Source organism: Macrobrachium rosenbergii, chromosome 51 (assembly GCF_040412425.1).
Source record: "Macrobrachium rosenbergii isolate ZJJX-2024 chromosome 51, ASM4041242v1, whole genome shotgun sequence".
Taxonomy (NCBI): Eukaryota; Metazoa; Arthropoda; class Malacostraca; order Decapoda; family Palaemonidae; genus Macrobrachium; species Macrobrachium rosenbergii.
The window spans coordinates 16,319,985-16,342,412 of NC_089791.1; the positions used below are offsets into that span (position 1 = coordinate 16,319,985).

Genomic DNA, 22,428 nt, shown 5'->3' on the forward strand with positions numbered 1-22,428 from the left:
GTCATCACGCGTAATGCATTTTAGGGACATTTGATCCCCCAGGAGCTGGTAAACTATTTACGGCGAGTGAATACATTTGACCCCCAGGGACTGGTACTAAACCCAGCGAAGCAGTGTAGGTGACTCACTGTTTCGCCGTGTTTAGTACTAGCCCTGGGATCAAATGTCTCTAAATGCATTACGCGTGATGACTGAAATTTCAGTCATACGCGTAATGACTGATTACGCATGTTGACTGTAACATATACATATATACCGTACACACACATATATATATTATATATATATATATATATATTATATATATATATATATATATATTTAAAAGCTATGACCTTTTCCAGTATACAGGAAATTAACTTCATCGGGAATAATTCTTTGGAACTGTCATTAATTAAACACTAATAAAACACTAGTTATCAGCGTACGCGTAATTACCAAAACTTTAAAGGAAATGAATACTTCGTCTAGTAATAAAATTAGTAAGGAGTAAAACAAATGCACTCTGTATATTTTCCCTTCTGAAAACTATTAGCTGCTTTCATAGTTTCTGAATTCTTCTATGAACGTTAGAAATCTGGGAGCTAGGCGCCTAGCTACAGCTGTCACGTGTCTTTTCACGCAAACAGTGATCATTAGTTGCCCAATACCTTAGTTCCCAAGAAGAAAATGAAAATTATCTATGACATCTCTTAAATAGACTTTCTGTATTTTATCTTTGACTTGATCTCTTCTTACTGACAAGTAAAAATTTAGCTAAGGAAACATGTCACTTGTGACATTTTGTTGATTCAACTTATTACCGAAGGTGGAATGGGTAGGTTATACAGTATCCCATCCACTCCACCTTCCCAAATATTTTGGGGATGGTGGAGTGGGTGGGTTAGGATACGGAGATTTGGGTATGTGAAAACCACATTGCCATATTTTTCTAGATTACATCCTATATCTAGTATGTTAACTTTCGTAAAATAAAATCTAATCCTTCGGGCCAGGACTAGGAGAGTTGTTAATCAGCTCAGTGGTCTGATTAAACTAAAGTATACTTTTTTTCCTGGTAAACAAGGGGTATTGCAAAGTGTCCTATACACAAACGGATCACTGATAATGGCGTTTCATTTACTGTCTGTGCACATTTACTGTCTTTTATTTCAACCAGAACATGTATGCAGTTAAAAGATATTTTTATAAAAAGGATAGGAAAGAAGAATAAATTCTAAAGATATACATTTTTCCATAGATATACAAAAAATGAGGCGTACATAAATACAATTATTCCAAATGCAACACAACACGCTGTTCACGAGCCAGGGGGAGGGTGAAGCCTGAAAGCAGTACTCGCTATAGACTTGGAATGACAAGCTTACTGCTGCATAGATTACAAAGGTTAAGAACAGTTATTGTATGAAAATTGAATTCCATTTTCTTTCAATACAGCATCGTTATTTTTAATAGACGTTTTCATCCATTATTTAATAATTATTGGGTGGAACACTGCTTTGCACTAACTGAATAATCTTAATTTTTCATTATTTTATACTAACATCCAAACTGTATACCAATATACGTACGAGCGGGTTTGTATACAGACGTGCTTGAGGACAAACTACATTTTATATAAATGCTGCATACAAGGACACGCACTTATGCACGTAAGTATATATGTATACGTATATATGTATATATATAATATATATATATATATATATATATATATATATATATATATATGTGTGTGTGTGTGTGTGTGTATGTGTGTGTGTGTGTGCGTGTATGTGTTCCAGATCTAGTTTTTCATCGCATTCACGTATGAACATAAAAAAAAAAACTTCAGAAACAATATAGTGCAGACTTAAATCCAAAGTGGTTCATCTATTCGTTAATCTGGCTAAGATATCCATCCTGCAAAACACTATAAATGATCAGTTTTTGTAAATATATTTTAAACAAAACAAATGACAGTACAATATATCTCTGAAGCCATACATTTGTTGCAGTTCAATGGGTATAGAGTTGTTATAGGGGCTGGAAAAAGGTTATCAATTACGAGATAAGTGATAAACAATACTCAAAACGGCCGGCTAATGCAATGCAAAAAATAGCCACGTTAAATAAACTTTGACATTAAAAACACAGTATGGAATTCTCTCCGGAGCAGATTATACAGCGCATTTACTGTGATTTAAACTATCATTTATGAAATTTATATGTCCTTTGTCCATTGAAAACGCGCCAGTAGTGCTTAGTTATCAATATTGGTTACCTTTATTACTCAGGCGCAGACCTTCACTCAGTGCTAGAGCAAAAAAAGGAATGTTATTATGAATGATTCATCTTAGCCATCTGTCTAATCATGAAAAGTAAGTATAGCTTAGTTTTACCAGTTTGAGCTGATTAACAGCTCCTAGGATTGGCAGCGAAGGATTAAACTTCTTTTACGTGGCTAAGATTTGTTACTTAGCAACGGGACCTACAGCTATTGTGAATCCGAACCACATTATAGCGAGAAATGAATTTCTATCTATCAGAAATAAATTCCCTCTAACTCTTCATCAGCCGGCGGCGGGAATCGAACCCGGTCCATCGAATGACGGTCTGAAGCTCAACTCTCGGCCAACAAATCATGAGACAGATATCTTTCTTTTACCGTTCTTCTGTATGAACTGAGAGCTAGGATTGGCAGCGAGAAAAATTTCGTCATAGATTTGGATGAGAAGAGAAGGAATGGTGTGAAAGTAAAAGGAAAAAGCAGTCAACTAGTAGATCTATCGAGGGTTATCAGCATGAAGTCTTTGCAGAACTCTCCTTCACTTTAATTTGACCAGGAAAGTTTTGCAGAACCAGTTCTATATAAATTCAGCAGTCTTCCAGGAGTTATTGAAGCCGGGTCACGATTACGGAAAAATCATCGCTCAATGAGAAAGAATGATAATCACTTCGAACAAAATATTCAGAATAAGACACTATTATATATGTATATAATATATATATATATGTGTATATATATATATATATATATATATATATATACATATACATATATATATAATATATATATATATATATATATATATATATATATATATATATATGACTGTACCCCCTTTCCTCCTTGAACTCCAAAATAACATGATATAAGGAAAAAAGCAAAAGTAACGGCAAGGGAGTTGGCAAGGCATAAACAAACCGACCAAAGAAAGGATCCGCCCAATAAGGTAAGAATATGAGGTAATATTTTATGGATATGCTGGTTTTGATGAGCGTTAACTTGAAAATGGGTATTACCTAGGGGATTTTAGGTCAAGGAGGGCATTCTTGACTACCTGGAAGAAGCACCAACTTGGTCATCGATACAGGTAATTCTGTAATGCCTTATCTAGTACATGCTATTATTCTTTAGAACGAAAAAGTAAGTGGCTTTCAGGGTGAATGTAGCCATCACAATAATCCGTACGCCAGTGCATTCATGAGTGAGTGAAGGCTATCTGATGCATTCCCCTCTACCCAAATGCTTCTTCCGTGATTTCTCATGCGCCCATGTTCTGTGGTTTCAAGTCTTCTCATATTCATCATAGCGGCTACATCTATAAATTTCCCCTATGCAGATGAAATGTTTGTAACAATGGATAAGATGGCGGGTGAATTAACCTATTATTCTTCAGGGATGATTAAGGTTGATTAGTTGTTGTTCTAACAAATTCCTTTGATGGCCTCAACTGAACAAATTCAGGGCTTAGAATTTGTGTTAGACGAAATAAGAACATAATGCTAGAACAGATAGTCTGTAAAGAGGCCTGCGTAATAAAAAACTGAACGAGCAGTTTTAAATCTTGCAGGCCAATCAAACTGATGTTACCTCTGAAGGCTAGACTGAAATTATGACCCAGGACAGAATAGCCGTGACCCTACATTTACGGCTAAAACCGGACCTGGTTTGATCAAAAATAATAAAAAGGATGGGAAACTGTTTCCATGAGATTGCATATTAATGTGGCAACCAATGTGCTTTATATATATTACTGAAGGCCCCAAGGTGAATGATGGGCTAGAACTCATAATGCCAATATCTTAGAAACAGGATCCATGCTGAAAGGGCTGTATAACAGGCGACAGAGTATGTAATTGTAAGACAAAAGTTAAAATAAATGATTTAGTAGCTTGGGGTCCATACAAAATGACTAGAATCAGATATTTTGTTGTATCAAGTGTCATACAAATAATTTTTCCTAACAAAAAAACAATTAAGGCAGAAAAAACCTCAGTATGCTAATACATCACGCATCATAGAAAGGAAAATGCCTGAAGTTTGAATCTCTCGCTTTTAAAGGAAACGACAATTAACTGGAAACAAATGCACAAATACACACAAATGTTCTTCGTGTGCATAAAATAAAATAAGTTACACAAAACATTTTCCACACCATAAAAATAAATGTATTCCATGACTGTAATTAAAAGATAGGATGTTTACGTGACACTACCGATATGTAAATAAGCTAAATGATAAGGGTAACAGTGATAACTATCGAAACTGGAACTGAGGGTGAAAAATAATGTCTAAAAGGCATATACTTTAAATTTGCTTCCACTTCTAATTGTTGAATAAAATAAATATTGCACTTAATTAAAAATGAATACAACACACGCTCATATAAGAAATAAGACCACTTTTTAGATATCAATTCAGATTCATCTGAAAATGATGGTTAGTTTTGTAGTCTTCCACGTACTATGGATGATAGTTACTGATGTTCTGAATGATTTTACTTCAACCTCCTTTGGTGTGTAATGAACTTATAATCTAACAGGGCTTCGTGGAGACCGCTGTAACTGCATCTGATATATTTATTGTGAATGACATTTTTCAGAAACTGCCCTGTTACTAAGCAGTGGAGTAAGAAAGTGAAATAATTTATTGCAGAAACGAAGAACAAGCAACTAAAAAATGACACAAAATGATCACATCGTGTTGTGAGAGAGAGAGAGAGAGAGAGAGAGAGAGAGAGAGAGAGAGAGAGAGAGAGAGAGAGAGAGATTCACACTTTAAAGAGGGAAGCAGGATTCATTTGACAGAGAAAAATGAAGTTTATACATGTTACATTGAACGAATAAAGGGTTATTCAGAACAACAGGCTTTTCCTCTTCCACAACACACTTTTGAAAATAATTATGGAGAATGCTTGTTCACATCTGCAAGCCTCTGAGCGAATGCTATTTTTCTCTCACCAACAGAATTTCCGGAAATGAAAGATTGTCACCGACAGCGTTTCAGAAAGATGTCACAAGGTGTACACACACACACACACACACACACACACACACACACATATATATATACCCACACACATATATATGATGATATATATATATATATGAAAAAGTATATGATAGGACTAAAACTTCCACATCCCCTCTGAAATATTTTGTCGTGCTTTAAAAATAAAGGATGATACTTACATCTGTATAGATATATATTTTGTATGCTTTATATATACATGATATATATATATATATAGATATATATATATATATACTATATATATATACACATATATATATATATATATATATATATATATATATATATATATATATATATATATATATATACATATATATATGTGTGTGTCTATACACTTGTCTGATTAAAATGGAGAGAGAGAGAAGAGATTAAAAGAGAGAGAGAGAGAGAGAGAGGAGAGAGAGAGAGAGAGAGAGAGAGTGTTTGCATCATTTACATTTACCCTCCATAAACGTAAGATTCTGCAAATGCCTTTCGGAAAAGATTTCCAAATGCAATGATCTATATTCCGCTACAACGAATTCCGAAGGTAAAAACGAAGAAGGAATTAATGAGGAAATTCGCATTTGAACGAATAAAAAACTGAAACAACGTACATCATGCACGGCGAGTTTAACCAGTAGCTAGTACACATGCACGGATGCTGATGGATTGGTTTCGTCCCGTCTTATAAAAATTATCAATACAGGCTGATTGAATGTTGATTATACCGAGGTAATAAACAATTTACATCAATAACTATCATAAATTATGATTAAAATTCACGTAAATTCTGATCAACAATGTATGGGGGACTTGTTGTTGTAGGCTAAATAGAATGAACGGTAGTACTCAGTCTCCAAATTATGTCCATAATTACGAAATTCTTTTTACGAGATTAAGTACTTACATTTGATGATGGTAATACCACAGGGTATTTAAGAATTTGTATTTTATTGGCAGGGTATGATTAAGATACGTTTGGCTTAAGATGAACACTGAAAAATGTGGTAATTTCGAGGTGGTGGGTCTGTCACGGAAGCATCTGGTCTGTTACTACTTTTTTCCCTGGCGAGAAATGTAAGGGCTGACTGGTGTGGTGGTAGGAGTTATATTTTGAATTACATTGCTTTATGACTCAACGAAAGTAATTCTAATACAGTCAAACACATCCGTTTAATCTTTTGGATGTACTAAACTGATTACAGGGTTTGCAGTGGGAGGAGTTTAATGACGTCACCAACGGAAAAGGAGGTTTTCCACCCAAGCTACTGGTGACTCCCATAAAGTTACTGAAGAAAAGGTGACAGGCACTGCTAAAAACGAAATTTTCATTTATGTTGTCTGTGTTTGTATGTCTGTCACGGGATAGGGGTTTGATTTTGAGTTATAACCTTTCTGGGGTGACATAGGAGCCACGTGCAAAATTTTGTTTGGGTCTGTCAAGCGGTTCACATTTCTATGGCAGACAAACATACAAGCATTCACTTTTTATTTTATGGTATATTATATATATATAAATATATATATATATATATATATATATATATATATATATATATATATATATATATATATATATATATATATTACATTCATGAGATTTATTTGTAAATGAAACGGCCAACAAAATTAAATCTGAACTTCGCGGTTTTTCGGTACATTTTTCACTGGAAACCATCCAAGTCTGAACGTGGAGATTAAATGAACGATACTCATATTCCACTCCAAGATTCGAACTGAAGTCAGTGAGAAAGAGCTTGGCGCTGTAGCCACAAGCATACTCGTACACACAAATATCTGCACGTATTTGCATGCAAACGCGTGGAATTGGCTACAGGTGCTTACGTTATTCCCAAGGTAAACTGAATTCGATAGAGATACTTTTTGTGACTGCATTTCAATGCATAAAAATTTCATGTGAGATTGGTGAATAGAAATACTGAGCGCGGGTGTTATATCTGATTAACTTGTAATTATTGCCATAATATTCAAAATGTTTTCACGTAGGACCATCCCGTACTTTTACTAAAAAAAAAAAAAAAAAAAAAAATTCTGATAACGCATTTCGCAGCATTCCAGAAGGATTGAATTTCCACTCCCCTATAACCGCCTCTACATTTGAAAGAGTACGGGAGCTTTTTACATCATTAGCCCTGCCAATGAATGTAACTTATGCTTTGGAGTTTCAGATGGCAACAGATGATGGAATAAAAAAAAAAGACTAGTAGAAGGTACTATTTTACATGTTGAATACATCCTGTTGCAATGAATGCAGTCATTATCAATGCTGTTGGTAGTAGTATTAGTATAAAGGATTTTTTTCTATGTAAGTGTTTTTCTAATGGTATTAAACTAATGAAAAATTCGATCCATTATTGGGTATTCAAATGTTATCCAGTTTTCTAATAACAGTTTAAAAGCCGTCGAAATCATTTATCGTATGCAGAAAAAGAAACATCCTTTATAACATATACAGAGAAGGAATGAACCTCTTTACATAAGATTCAAAAGTTAAAGTGTAGTTTATAATTTCAAGGACATCAAGAAAGACTAATTCTGGGACGTCAGGGATACTGGCCCCTTTCCCTCTGAATACACTAATCCTCGGAGGGTTCATTTTACTCAACAAAAATATCGAAAAGAAACAAAGTAACCACGAATTAGCGTATGAGGAAGCAATGTAGCTCAGGATCAGTTATTAACTATATATCTATATATATATATATATATATATATATATATATATATATATATATATATATATATATATATATATAAAACACACAATTATATGTGTATATGTATGTGTGCGTTTGTGTATATATACAGTATATGTATATATATATATATATATATATATATATATATATATATATATATATATATATATATATTATATATATATAAAATAAAATATTGTACAAAAACGCATCAGTACATTGTACATAAAACCGCTTTACTGTCCTTTCACCTCGAAGCCAATCGCAGATCAGTGACTTGTAAAAGACGGAGAGGGTAGGGAGAGGCAATCGAAAACCAGAGAGGCAAGAGGTGAAGATAATGAAAAGCAAAGAACGAGCATCGTTCTTTTGAAGAGACCATAAAGAAATCGTTGTCGTGCCAAGGCTGCTGTTAGGGAGGGAAAAATCCATACTGGGCCAGAATAGTCCATTATCGGACAGGGACTACTTTGTCAAAAGTTTTCCGGTGGGTCGGGAGTTTCAGAATATTTGACTCGATTTAACATCCTCACATATCTCTGGGCATATACGTATATATACGTACATACATACATAAATCCATACATACATATATATATATTTATATATGTATAAATTCAATATATATATATATATATATATATATATATATATATATATATATATATATATATATATATATATATATATATATATATATATATATATATATATATATATATATATTATGTATATATATACATACACACTCTCTCAATCAGTATATCTATGTATGGTAGGATTCTGACAGAAAAAGACATAACGCAAAGATTAATGGGGAAGAGCAGTGTGGGTTCAGGCACGAAGAGGGGAATGTGGAGCGTCTAATACATTTGTGGGCAGAGGGTGAAACTGTTGTTGGTACTCAAGCAACTGAAGAAATTCTTTTGCAGTACTGACAGCAGAGGGTGAAACTGTTGTTGGTGCTCATGCAACGGAAGAAATTCTTTTACAATACTGACAGAGATATGATATCGTGGGTGCAGAGTACGGTAATTTGGAAGACAGCGATTTTAAGCTTTTATAAGGTTTAAAATTTTAACGTGTTAAAATACAGAGATGAGAATTGAGAACGACTCTTGTTTAGTGTAAACATCACTGGAAGGTGTATTATACTCTAAGGGTGATAAATATTTTTTAGGGATAAACTGAAAAGTTATGAATAGAATTTGGAGTGGCTGATTTTTGGAGACGCTCTGCTAATAAAGACATGTCGCCGGCTGGTGAAATTTGAACACAAGTGTTGACAAACGTTGGGTAAATGAAAGCCAAAAACATGGAATATGTCGGGGTAAATGTAACTGATGATGGTGGAGTGACGACAAATTAGATTTATCGCGGAACAGGTGAAAGAAGGTTAGAATGGGAAGAGAACTCTAAGAAAGTATGGGGTTGCCAGGCCAACTCTCTTTTGGAAAAGCACAGTGTTAAAGCTGTTTTTCGGAAATTAAGTCAATACGGTAAAAGCTGATATGTAAAAGCATATGTTATAACTGAAAGAGTGAACAATATATACGAAGACAGTAAAGTTTTGCATCGATGAAAGGATGATTCAGGAATTTTAGGAAAACATCGGGAGAATGGCAAACACCTATTTACTTCGTAAAATTTCTAGGAAAGACACGGCAGAACAATATCAACAAATTACTCGTTTCATGGAAGGAAAGGGGTGCTGGTGTGTGTGTGTGTGTGTGTGTGTGTGTGTGTGTGTGTGTGTGTGTGTGTGTGTGTGTGTGTGTGTGTGTGTAATGAGAAACAAACATACCAAACATAATGAATACAAATTAATTTATACAAAAATAATTAATAGATCATATTCGAAGATAAAACAAAAGCATCTTCGTTAAAAGGGAAAATGTTTAGCGAGGGCTAATAAACAAAAACAATGACAGCAGTTAGTCGTTATAACAAATGCGAGGATGACGAAACAAAGTAATCCAGATAGATACCTTGAGGTACTCCAAGTTATAATTATGATATGATGGTGAATACTTTGAGGGAGCAATGACCACCCAGGATTGATATTTTTTTTCTCACTCAACCTCGGGCTACGATAAAAAACAGTCGACTCACCACTACTTACTTATTCACTACCAAGGTCAATATAGGCGCATTAGTGCCCAGATCTTTCCTTCCTCGTCCTGTTCGAACTTGGGATTTAAAACTAATGAGCAAAATGTGCTCGCCCTTACACCATGAGAGAGAGATAAAACTAATGAGCACAATGTGCTCGCCCTTACACTATGAGAGAGAGAGAGAGAGAGAGAGAGAGAGAGAGAGAGAGAGAGAGAGAGTACCTAGGTTAAATAGTATATGCAATGCTACTTTTCCAAAGACGAAGAATGCCTCTATAGCTTTATTTATGCATGAAGCGCACGATTAAATTAATTACCTTTTGTACGGTATTAATTTTCATATTTCCAGTGAATGTATTCAAAGGAAAAATGAATTCCGATGGCGGTTCGAAGCGTCCCCTTTCTCAGTGTCTGCCCAAGTAAACCTTCAACAATGCCGCGCTTTGTATCCTTCGTTTCGTCGTAAAGCTGAACTTCCCTTTTCACATGGACTCACGTTCGCGTAATTTCAAGTGATAGATACTCGTACATTTGTTCAATGAAATATATATATAAATTCTTACACAACTAACAATCTATACTTGCAGATATATATTTATGTAACGAACAGCATAAGCTGTGCAATAACAAAAAAATGTTAGTTGTACACGAAGTTATTAAGACTATAAAAAAATATACTTTCACAAAGACGTTGCAAGCGTTTCTCTGCAGTCATCACTGTACCGAGAATTGTATTTACAAAATATTAATGAAGGAACCCAAAGAGAGTATTATTTGTGAAATGACCATTTCCTTTCGGAGACTGGAGAATTCTCCCTTCTCGTTGGAAATTCCTGCTTCAGAAAAAAAAAGAAAAAAAAAACTAATCTTGACGGACACAGAAAGAATCGACCCCCACAAAATAGGTTTACAAATCATATAAGCGTCTAAATCAAGACAAAAAGTCACATGTACTAAATAAAATACTCTAATTTTTCGTACAATAGTTTTACTTGCTAACAAAATAATAATGTTAGACTTGAAGCGTGTAACGGCAGTGAGTGGATAAAATGACGCTCGACTGCAAAATTTAATAACCGAAAAAAAGAAAGATGAAATAAATGTAAGGACATTAAACGAAATTTGAATAACAATTCGATAAGCAAAAACTGAAAAGGTAATTAATAAACAGCAAGCTGCTAGTTTCCAGCATTTTCATACGTTCCTACCTTTGCGTTGCAGCATTTTATATCAAAAGATCTCTTTCCCGAGATATGAGAAATGTCAAGAGCGGCTCTAAAAAGCTCTGGAAATATTTTGTACGGAATAAAGAAGAGAACAATGCAGTGGCAACAACAATGGAAACGTTATAATTCAAACCAGAAATACAAAACGCAGCACAAAACCCTCTAATGGAGCGTTGACCAGAACTTTAACTGGGAAAATACCGCCAGAGAGAGAGAGAGAGAGAGAGAGAGAGAGAGAGAGAGAGAGAGAGAGAGAGAAATTTTTTAATGAACTTTAAAATATAATAAAAAAAAATGCATTATGCTCTTCTTAAACTAGATTCATAACACTACTATACAAGCTCAGTTCCTGAGAACAAACATATAGTAATGTAGTTGTAGTTCAGTTGGTTACCTCCAGTTCCTTAAGAAAAAATGAAAAAGGAAACTCAAAAGGAGCACACACAACGAGTTTGTGTACGTCATTATAAACTACTTAATGGCTAGCTCTGGAGATAACACTCTTCAATTCTCACCTTGATGCTTAAAATCAAAGGAATGTTACTCAGTTCAAATTATGACATAAAAACTATTGGGTTCTCTTAACACAACTGGTTGAAATGATAATATATATATTATATATACATACTATATATAATATATTTATTATATATATTTATATACATATATATAATAATATATATATTTATATATAAATACATATGTATAAAATTAGCATTTGCAGGATGTTCAGCATTGCCCTGGCTGAAAAGTTGCTACTGAATGTTTCAATGTGTTCTTAATGAAAGCATATTCTGCTTAATAAAACACTACTGGATTTGTCATGAAAGGTTCTTTCATGTTAGAAATAAAATACTGTCCATTGTGTTTATAGTGGTTCGGTGTCTTATCCACTAAGCTACAGAGACTTTTTCATACATAGTTCATTAAAATGGCATATATAATTTATGAAAATTGAGAACAAGAAATTATGAGAAAGCAAAGAACTCCATTCTTCAGAAATTATTTCAAAACATTTTATAATTTAAATCCTACTATCTTTTATAATTTTGTTTAAATCTGCGTCTTGAGAGGTGTGCCAAATCTCATTCAGAAGCCAATTATTTTCTGGGCAGGCTCCTACTGTGAATGCCTAATCAACCGCAAATTGTGAGAGGTTTTTGCTATGAAAAACTGCTCCCATTAAAAATAAATGTATCGAAAACAGCAGGAGATACGAACACAAGCAAAACCTAGTCAAACACATCGGGTATATTGGACGTCGTAGGGGTTTGTTTCCATGTACATACAACATAAGCGCAGCTTTTTTGAGATACAAGTCCAACACTTAATTTTTCCAATTTACTGCACATTCGCTAGTCTACGGCCATGGCAATTCTTTAATGGTCCGATAATCATTAATATAAACTCTAGCCTTGAGGCCAAGGATCTTGCATCCTATAATATACAGCAAACATTTGGGTATAGCTATTTGGGAGGCGGAAATAACACATACACACGCACACACACACACATATATATATATATAGATACATATATATATATATATATATATATATATATATATATATATTATATGTATATTATATATATACATATATATATATATATTTATATATGTATATATATATAGTTTCTCATGAAAAATTTAAGTTTTTCAAATATAAAATTCACACCACCTTGGGGATAACTTACCACAAAACCAATTAATTGTATAAGATAAGAGCAACTGGCCTAACCACGATTCGCAATTATGCCCTTTTGGGCTCAGTTCGATTCAAAGAACATATTTGAAATCGACCCGACCATGTAAAGCAAAGACCAAACAATTTTTTTTTTTATGGCGGGGTGCGTTATTAACAAATATGTGCGTTTGTGTGTGCAGGCAACGACTACTATCAACGTGTAAAATACATCAAAGAAACTAATTTGTGATACAAGCTTACTCTGGCTTTCAAGAAAATCGATCTTTTGTATTTCATTTTCAAGCGCTTTATGTCAATTACGTGCCACTCATTTCAGGAACATATATTTATGTTAGCATTCTGACATGTGTGTGGCGACGAGGTGTAAAAGCCAGGAAATAAAAGACAAAGACACTGCATCGATAAAACTGAGTTCGTTCTTGGCACGACATTCATCTTAAACTTTGTGCTACCAACACAAAGACCACACACACACACCCACACATACGTTCGTATGTAAAATAGATATTAACGTTAATTATCAAACATTATACCCAAGATACCACATACTTACATTATATAATACACACACGCATATATAATAATAATAATAATAATAATAATAATAATAATAATAATAATAATAATAATAATATATTCGTTTCTTTACCTTTGGATGATCTCTGACGGGGACAAGGACGCGAACTGTCAGTTTGATAGCTTTGTCTTTGGTGACGTCTGCCATTTTTCTGTCTTCCGGTTTGCCTGATCTCGTGCCTGACTGCAGCCGTTCAATCTCTGAAAGCAAACAATATGAAAATGGAATTAATGATTGAAGAATCTCTTAACGCTTTTTATGCTAGAAAGCCAAGAATAAAATGTAATTATAAATCGTCCTACATATCAGAAACGTTGAAAATTTGATAGAATGTGAAGAACTACTCCATTCGGAATACGTACGTAAAAGATCTGGAGGCAAGCATTAAAGCATTTTGAACATAAAAGTACATATTCGGTGGATATAAATGGAACTACTCCACAGCATATACTTGAAATGAATGGAGACTCAATTTATCCATATATTAGGGTGGATATAAAAGATTATGACATAAATATTCATGAGAAATATATACTGTAATTCATACAATAAAAGCTAAAGCAGTTAACTTCCAACCTCCTTAGTGTATATTCATATTTTTACACTAACAATGTCCACTGCTATTTCATATTACTGTTTTTATGCAAAAAATATTTAAACGTAACGTTTATTATTCATGGAAATACGACAAAAATAAAAAATGCACCAGGGCTACAGACAACTACCAATGACAAGGGCAGAAATTACTCAAAGGTTTTGCTGTAGTTAACAGATTGACAGCCTCCCTCTGGCAGCCGTTAACTAATCATTTGGGTACGTGAGGATATGAACTCCCGATCTTTCCGCTATGAAAGCATCTACAGTACTTGGAAGACAAAAATAGCAAAAATCTCTCTTCATAAGTGATTGCCGAGGTTTTTGCGCGTGTGTGTGTCTCACACACACACACACACACACACACACACACACACACACATATATATATATATATATATATATATATATATATATATATATATATATATATGATCAACAGATCACTTTTGTACCAGATACGTATGTAACTGAATAACCACAACGCCTTCTTAACTCTTCGATTCTTCATATTTTTTTGGATAAACTTGTCACTACAAAACTTAAGATCCAAATGGAGAAAATATGAAGAAATTTTGAAGTATCAAGATCCGAATTTGCATCCGGATACTTCGGATGCCTGTTCGAATCCTGCTACAGAAGTCAGGGTTACTTCATATTTCTCCATTTGGATCTTGGACTTTATAGTGACAAGCATATCTACATAATGTGAAGAAATTGAAAAGAGGGCAATGTGGTTATTACACTATATTACACATAAATATGCATATCTATATGTAATATATATGTGTATGTATGTGTGCATGCATGCATAAATGATTTCACCGATAAGCCATTTCCCCAACACGGTGACTCCTGAGAAAAAGTACGGCAATACTCACTGCCACAGTCATACTTCGCCTGCTAATTCCTGAATAAGTCCGTTTTGCAAAAAATGTCCACAATATATCCATTTCTAGACATCTTCCGGAAAGGTCCATCAGCAGCGAGCCAAACACTCCTACGCACAGTGCGCCACTCACTTTCGTCTTGCACACACCCTCCAGCTTCCTAGATATTAAGGCCTTCCCTTTATAGCTTTTCTTCCACACAATGTATACACCACATCTAGGTCTTCCTTGCATCCTTCCTCTTATTTCTTCCGGATATATATAGGCTACCCTTTTTCTCCAGCCAACCGTTCTTCCTTTTTTGCACATGCCCAAACTATCTAAAAGTATTTTGATCCTTCTTTCACCTACGACAACCTGTTTACTAGTTTGTCTATATATCTCCACGTTTCTCACTTTAAATTCTTCTTACGCTACATGTACTACTACACAAACAACCCTTTTCAACCACTTAACCTTTCTCTTTCATTGTTGGGCCACCGATACCTTCATACATTCACATTTTCGTTTCCATTCTCTCTCCAAGTCTCTTTCCCCATCTTTTGCACACGCAATGCTGCCTTCCACACTTCGTCTTTTATATGATAAATATTTTCTCATTCTACTATCATCCATTATATTTATTCCCAAGTACCTATACGAATCAGCAGCTTCCATTCCTCCACCATCAACATTACCATTCATTTGCTTTTATTCCATCCATCACAGAAGTTGCCTCCTGTCCATATCAGCCCATAATGCAAAGTGACAAGAATGATATTACTTCAGTTCCTGGCATCCCACAGGACTGAAAGGCGGGAATACCATGGGGTTACCATCGGCTCAAGCAGAAGATTGCTCATCTACCATTTATGGGATATTTTCTTCCAACAAAGGCTTCCAGACCCTTACTGGGTTCCCCTCTTCCTTAAAGTACATTATGCCTGTTCCATCTGTACCCTAAACAACTGAAACATTAGGGCGGCAACGCAGAGGTTCTACCACTCACTATCTCCGCTATCGCATTTCTCAGTAAATAAATTTACCTCACATACGTGGTTGCAATTGACCTTAAGGTTCACAACCCTCCGCTAGGTACTGCTAAGACTTGGTCTACGGTGCATTAGGCGATCAAGGCACAGGGACTTCCTAAGGTAGAAGTATATATGCAGCATTACTTACTACCAACATAGCAGTTACCAATTATAATTCGCTGACGTGGCACACAGACTTGAATTTTATATATCTACACACACACACACACATCGGGCGATTCAACTGAACATAGATATTCGACAATATATAGTACAGACACCAGAAAAATTGGTCAAACTTTGGGAACTTCGAGATGGAAAGTAACCTTTAAATTCGGGTCTAAAGTGATATAAGGTTTATGTATCATCATTACACTCCTATGGACAGCATTAGTTTTTAACCAAAGCTCCTGAAATTTAGTGAAAATAATGTTCGGACGTAATCTATCAACAAGAAGCTTACTAACCTTTCGCCCAATAAAGAATCAGAAAAGGGACTTTAGAAAGAGCAGATCACATTTCAGCTTATGTGAACACACTGCTGTTAGCTTACAAATGGGAAAACACAATTGCAAATTATGGATACACCTAATAAAATGCAATTATGATGGCTAGATTACCAGTTACCTTACTTGTAGCGAATTTTTCCCAACGACTGGGAGGGTTCTAGGTCCCAGGTGGTATGGGACTAGGATGATCAGGCCTGAAGGGCACTATCAGCAAACATCGAAGCGAACGTCCATCAAGATCAGGTAGGGTTTTACAGTTTTATTACAAAAGTAGATTATTTAAATTTAACACACATTAAGTAAAGCGTAACCTTAAGGACCACGCGGTCTGGTACAAGACACACAACTCTGAGAAAGAAAAGTTACAGAAAACCCATAAAATTAAAAACATCGGCTTCCGAAAGTTACCATTTTACATAAACCTTATTACTAAATAATCGGACTATACTTTAGCCGAATATCAACTATATCAAGCCTCGGATGGCAAAAATACAAAGGAATTAAATTAGCAAACTATATGGACCGGCTCTTGACTACAAATGGACACCTTAGCTGGGGAAATGAGGACATGTAATTGTGCTCAGCTTACCTCTATGATATGCCCCCGACAACGGCACATATTGTCGCTCTGCATGTCTCGTCTCGTCACTTCGGTTCCCTTTCAAAGTTTCTATATTGGTTATTTTATCAAAGAATGTATTTGAATCATTTAAAAGAGAGCCTCCAAGATATTCAGGATACTGCTAATACAGGCAATTCGCCGGACACAAATAACACTCGAACATATTTACAGAAAAATGAGAACCACGAACTCTGCCGCCTGCTCACCACTTCCCCTCGCTTATCCTGAACATTGTGAAGGTTTTTAGAGAAAAAAAGGATTCAATTTTTTCACGACATTACTGATCATCCCCTTATTTGAGCTTTGCATTTTAACATTTAAATTCACGAAAACGTGCAATGACGCTTCAAAGTAAGAAAATAATGCAATGTGAGACTTACATCTCTAAGGAAAATGGGCAAAAAATGCCCACTGACCGCACATAAACAAAACTGAAAAGAAGTCTCAATTTATACCCCAAAACTTAAAAGCTCGAATAACAAAGAACTAAGAAAAGATTTAGAATACGCAATACCCCCATTATTTCACCTTACTCCTAATGAACGAAAACTTTGAGCCAGTCACAAAAGCCAGAGACCTGACCTTTCAAAAATTCCGAGTTATCCTTCTCAACTGCCTGTCACGTACGAGAGAGAGAAAAGGCATGATTCCTTTTTTCCAAGTTACACGGAACGCCAAAGAGTGAAACGAGTGCGTATAAATCTTGGGAGGCAAGAAGACGGAAGAGAAACGGGAAAGGATAAAACGACGACAACAAAGCGGATGGAGAGGGAGGAAGAAGTTGTTGCCTCAGCAAGAGAAGAAAAAGAAGTAGAAGGATGATCAATTACAGAGTTAATGAGATTCGTCTGTACCGAGCCAACAGTTGGGAGGAAATAATAGGCAAGAGGCCTGTCAATAGACCAGCATACCCCTAAATCTTGTTGGCATAAGCAGAGTATATTTTCCATTCTAAATCAAGTCTGTCAAATACTGTACAAAGCACGTGATTTTATACCCCTTCCTGAAGTTATGAGCTGAAATATCGTAAGGCACGGAAGTCTGGCGCTCTAAGGTGACATTACTCTGCTTTTCAAGAGACGACGGGCCTCTGGTACATGGAAAACTGATTTGTGGCGCCTCTTAAGAATAAGGAACCAACTTGAAGTGCGTAAAAACTAATAAATCTCTAATGAAATAACGCTTTCATAGAAGACACCTAGCAGAAATCTTAAGACTGCATTGTAAATTATAATTCCATCAGTTCAAACTATTTAGCCTAAAAGATAATGGGTTACCGGTCCTAGTTGACATCAAGCTACAGATTAATATTCCAACATTGGTAAGAAAGATTCAGGAGCCTCATGGCTCAGTCGAACACAACGGCAACTTCGGACTGAATGGCGCGAGGTTCAAATATTCCAACATATTCCCGGGATTATATATGTAAAAGAGGTTTTATCAAAAGTGGCACGCCACTACAACACCTTCTTTAACAAACATTACGTCTCGAACTCTCGTCAACAATCGCTGCCAGAAGGGCGTTGGGTCAGGTACTCTTTACGCTACCGGGGTCTGTTTAGGTCTTAATCAAGAGTCCCTTGGTAGGAAAGAGATTGGTAGAAGATATCGGAAGACACGTTATTTAACATTAGGCTAGTCATATTCAGCAACAATCACCCTCTTTGTAGCGTTTATTAACTGCAAAGGTACAGGTCCATATTATATTTACAATCACACTGCAAAGTGTTTTGATACAAAGTAAATTGTGGAACGTACAATCGGAATAATTACCTTCTAAAACAGTTAAACCTCATTCCCAATCATTATTGTACGTCACTCACTAATCCACGTCAGACGTCTTTTACAACTAACAATTAAGTCTTGAAACAGGAGAGAACGAATATACCAACAGCAAGATTTGAATTACCTAGACACACTATGTTAAATGTTTTCATAATTTCCAGCAGTATTATTAGTACATGTTATTCCTTGGTTGGACTAACACCCAAGGTTCATGAACATTATTCTTTGTAACACTGGGCATGATGGGTTTAAGCTTAAAAAACATAAAATACATCAAAATGATGGACACTTAAAACGAGGGACACAAGGATATTATATACTAGAATTACAAAACAATGTAATCAAGGAGTAAGATGTCTAATAACCTGGCAAGCAATTAAGGGTCAGTTTATCATTTAACATACTCTTTTGCAATGTGTCTAATAACTCAGCAGGCAGTAAAGTGTCAACTGTCAATTAACATACTCTTTTAAGCTACTTATATCAATTTACAATATCTTATATGGAGCTACTCTATAGTTTTACTAAGCACCTTAAACAAAGTTGTCACTATGGTATGTACTACAGGTTACCATCACCGTAGCACCACAACTTAACCATTCTCAAGGTTGCTTTAAATAAACCCGTACCAAGGGCACATGACCTACTCTACTGCAAGGGTATCATGAACTACCATTTCAAAATAACTTTTCAAACTTATGTGTCACCTGGGCATGGTAACTTAACTTGTCAAAGGATACAATTAACCTAGCTAATCACTGAGAAACCTTAACTCTGCTAGTCATTCTAGGGAACAAAACAAACACCCAATATGGTTTCATAACCTGTACTTTTGCAAGTGTATCATAAATTAACCAGCCACATAACTGTACGGATCTCTGGGCTATGAAGAGGTATCATAACCTAATTTGCCAGTCAAGTACCATAAAGAAACCTGTCAGGGGTACCATGGTTAGTTATAGGTACCATGTACAGTATATATTCCCAGGAACACCTAAACCTAATCAGCACAAAGGAACCGTTAACAAATCCTAAGGGTATTTTAACCTAGCTGTTGCTGGGGCTCTGAAAACTAATGCAGTCCTGTATTTTATTACATTTTAACCTAGCTGTTGCTGAGGCTCTATAAACAAATACAGTCCTGTATTTTATTACATTTTAACCTAGCTGTTGCTGAAGCTCTATAAACTAATACAGTTCTGTATTTCATTACTGTTACACCTATCTCCATTTAGAGGTGAGATTCATGCTTTTATTGTTTTTTGACGTGTTTTAAATGAATCTGACCTTCAAAACACTCAGAAATTACATTTTTTTTAACTTCCCTACCGGAAGTCTTGCTTTGGCTCCCTGGTGGGAACCAGTAGTTTTTAGATGCAGAAAAAAAAAATGGGTGATTCAACATGGTTTTGGAGGCCAAATTGGTTAGGTTAGTTTGTGACCCTATTTATTTCAAAACTACACTGCCTTAGGTTGGGTTGGGTCCAGGGGTCAAAGCTCCCTTCCTAACAAGACCCAGTACCCTAGGTTAGGTTAGGCATAATTAGATTAGCTCACAATCCTATTGATTTTGAGTTTACAGTGCTTGAAGTTAGGTTAGTTGGGGAGTGGGGGAAGGGAGGCAAAGCCACCCTGACCAGGTAGGGACTCACTGCCCTAAGTTAGGTTAGGTTATATACATCTTGTAAATTCACTTAATTTGGGGTTTTCCAAAAATTTTTTGTGGGCTTCGAACTGATCTAACTTTCAAAATCGTCGTAAATCCCTCGTTCAAAACATAAACCGATATGAGAAATAAATTTCACAGCCAAGGGGAGATGGGTGTAGTATTAAAAATTTACCACTCATATTACTCATTAACATTACTAAATCCTTGAATGGTTCTCATACCCTAATTTGACACTACAGCACCCTATCTGCATTGCCAAAGAAGGATTACAGCGTCCAATTTTGCAGGGATGCATAGGCATACCTACATATTCAGTAGGAATGGGTATACTGAACCTCAGACACACCATACATTAATAATAATTTTATTTTTTACAAGCTATGAATTAATTTGAGCCCCTTCAAATACTTATCAAGCAGCAATCCAGGCATCCCAGCAAAGGTAGGCCTACGAGTTTCGCACTTAGCCTAACTACAGAAAAGTAGCCTGTTATGTAAGCTATGTACGAATAACAAAAAATAATTTCATTTGTACAAGAATGATCCTAGGGACTATGAAAAGCATCCCTCATACATTCCAATCTCCAACTGACATCTAGGCTACGCAAGAACAGCGCATATTACACGTTCCACCTAGCTACGGTGGGCATTAATACTGGTACCTGAAATTTCCACCTAAGAAGGCAATACATAAATTTATTTTACTGTTATAACCATTTCAAGTTTAATTACACTTGCATTTTCACATGGCGGGTGTGATGAATATATCACAACCGAGGATCGCTAAGATATCCGGTACTTACCGCTCTACTTGAAGAGGAGCACCTGTACTTGCTTAACATTGGTCGAATAAACATCTTGGATTGCATTCTGTACCTTAACAGTTCTAAAACATAGTAATAAGGAGTTCACGAACGCATAAAACGGTTGACTCTTCATTCTGCGAAAAAAAATGTTACTTTAACTGAAACACTTCCAAACATTTTTGGCTACTGGCTCATTCGTCGGCACTCGGCAGCTCTTCAGCTTAAAAAGCTACTCTTCTGGAAACTGGACTGATTTACCACCTTATTTCTGATACGATGGTTTCTACTGCAGCAGACATTTAAAACATGAGTTACCATTTTAAATAATATTCACCGGAATTTACGATTTTGGATATGTGGACATTTTCTTAACCTTCAATACTCTAAGATATTGTGGACCAATACTTTATATATATATATATATATATATATATATATATATATACCTACTACATATTATATATATATATATATATATATATATATATATATATATATATATGTAATAGACAATTTTAGAGACAGTGGTAAATTTAATTTTAAACATTATTCAAGAAGAATTATAATTATTCTAGTCAGTACTCAAGAGTAATTGCACAGCAACATAATTGCTATTATTTCAAATATTACTGAAAACCTTGATGTTTATGCAGTATTCATGATACATCGTATATAGTTTTAATGGAAAAATCCTTTGTGTTTACTGTTGAAGCCCTGGTATATACACTAAAAGCCTTTTATAATTATAGAAATACGAATCACTACAATGAAAACTTAATCAGTGTTGGCTCTAAGACTTTACCGTGGCCAACTTGACTCAGACTAAACTCCTACATTCATACACGGCCCCAAGCAAGTTTTTAGCAACTAGGATATAAATTTGAAAACTGGAAATTTGCGCAGCATACCACAAC

General features: G+C 35.2%; 1 protein-coding gene across 2 annotated transcripts in view; it reads right to left on the reverse strand.

Annotated features, from left to right (window-relative positions):
- LOC136833148 (KH domain-containing, RNA-binding, signal transduction-associated protein 2-like) overlaps positions 1–21,732 on the reverse strand; it is a 66,660-nt gene extending 44,928 nt beyond the window's left edge. For both annotated transcript variants that reach the window (XM_067094844.1, XM_067094843.1), the window contains exons 1-2: positions 21,512–21,732; positions 13,700–13,827 (exon numbers count right to left, since the gene is read on the reverse strand). In XM_067094844.1, the coding sequence (XP_066950945.1) occupies positions 13,700–13,774 (75 nt within the window). In that variant the 5' untranslated portion in view covers positions 13,775–13,827; positions 21,512–21,732. The remainder of the gene's footprint in view (positions 1–13,699; positions 13,828–21,511) is intronic.
- Positions 21,733–22,428: the final 696 nt, after the last annotated feature.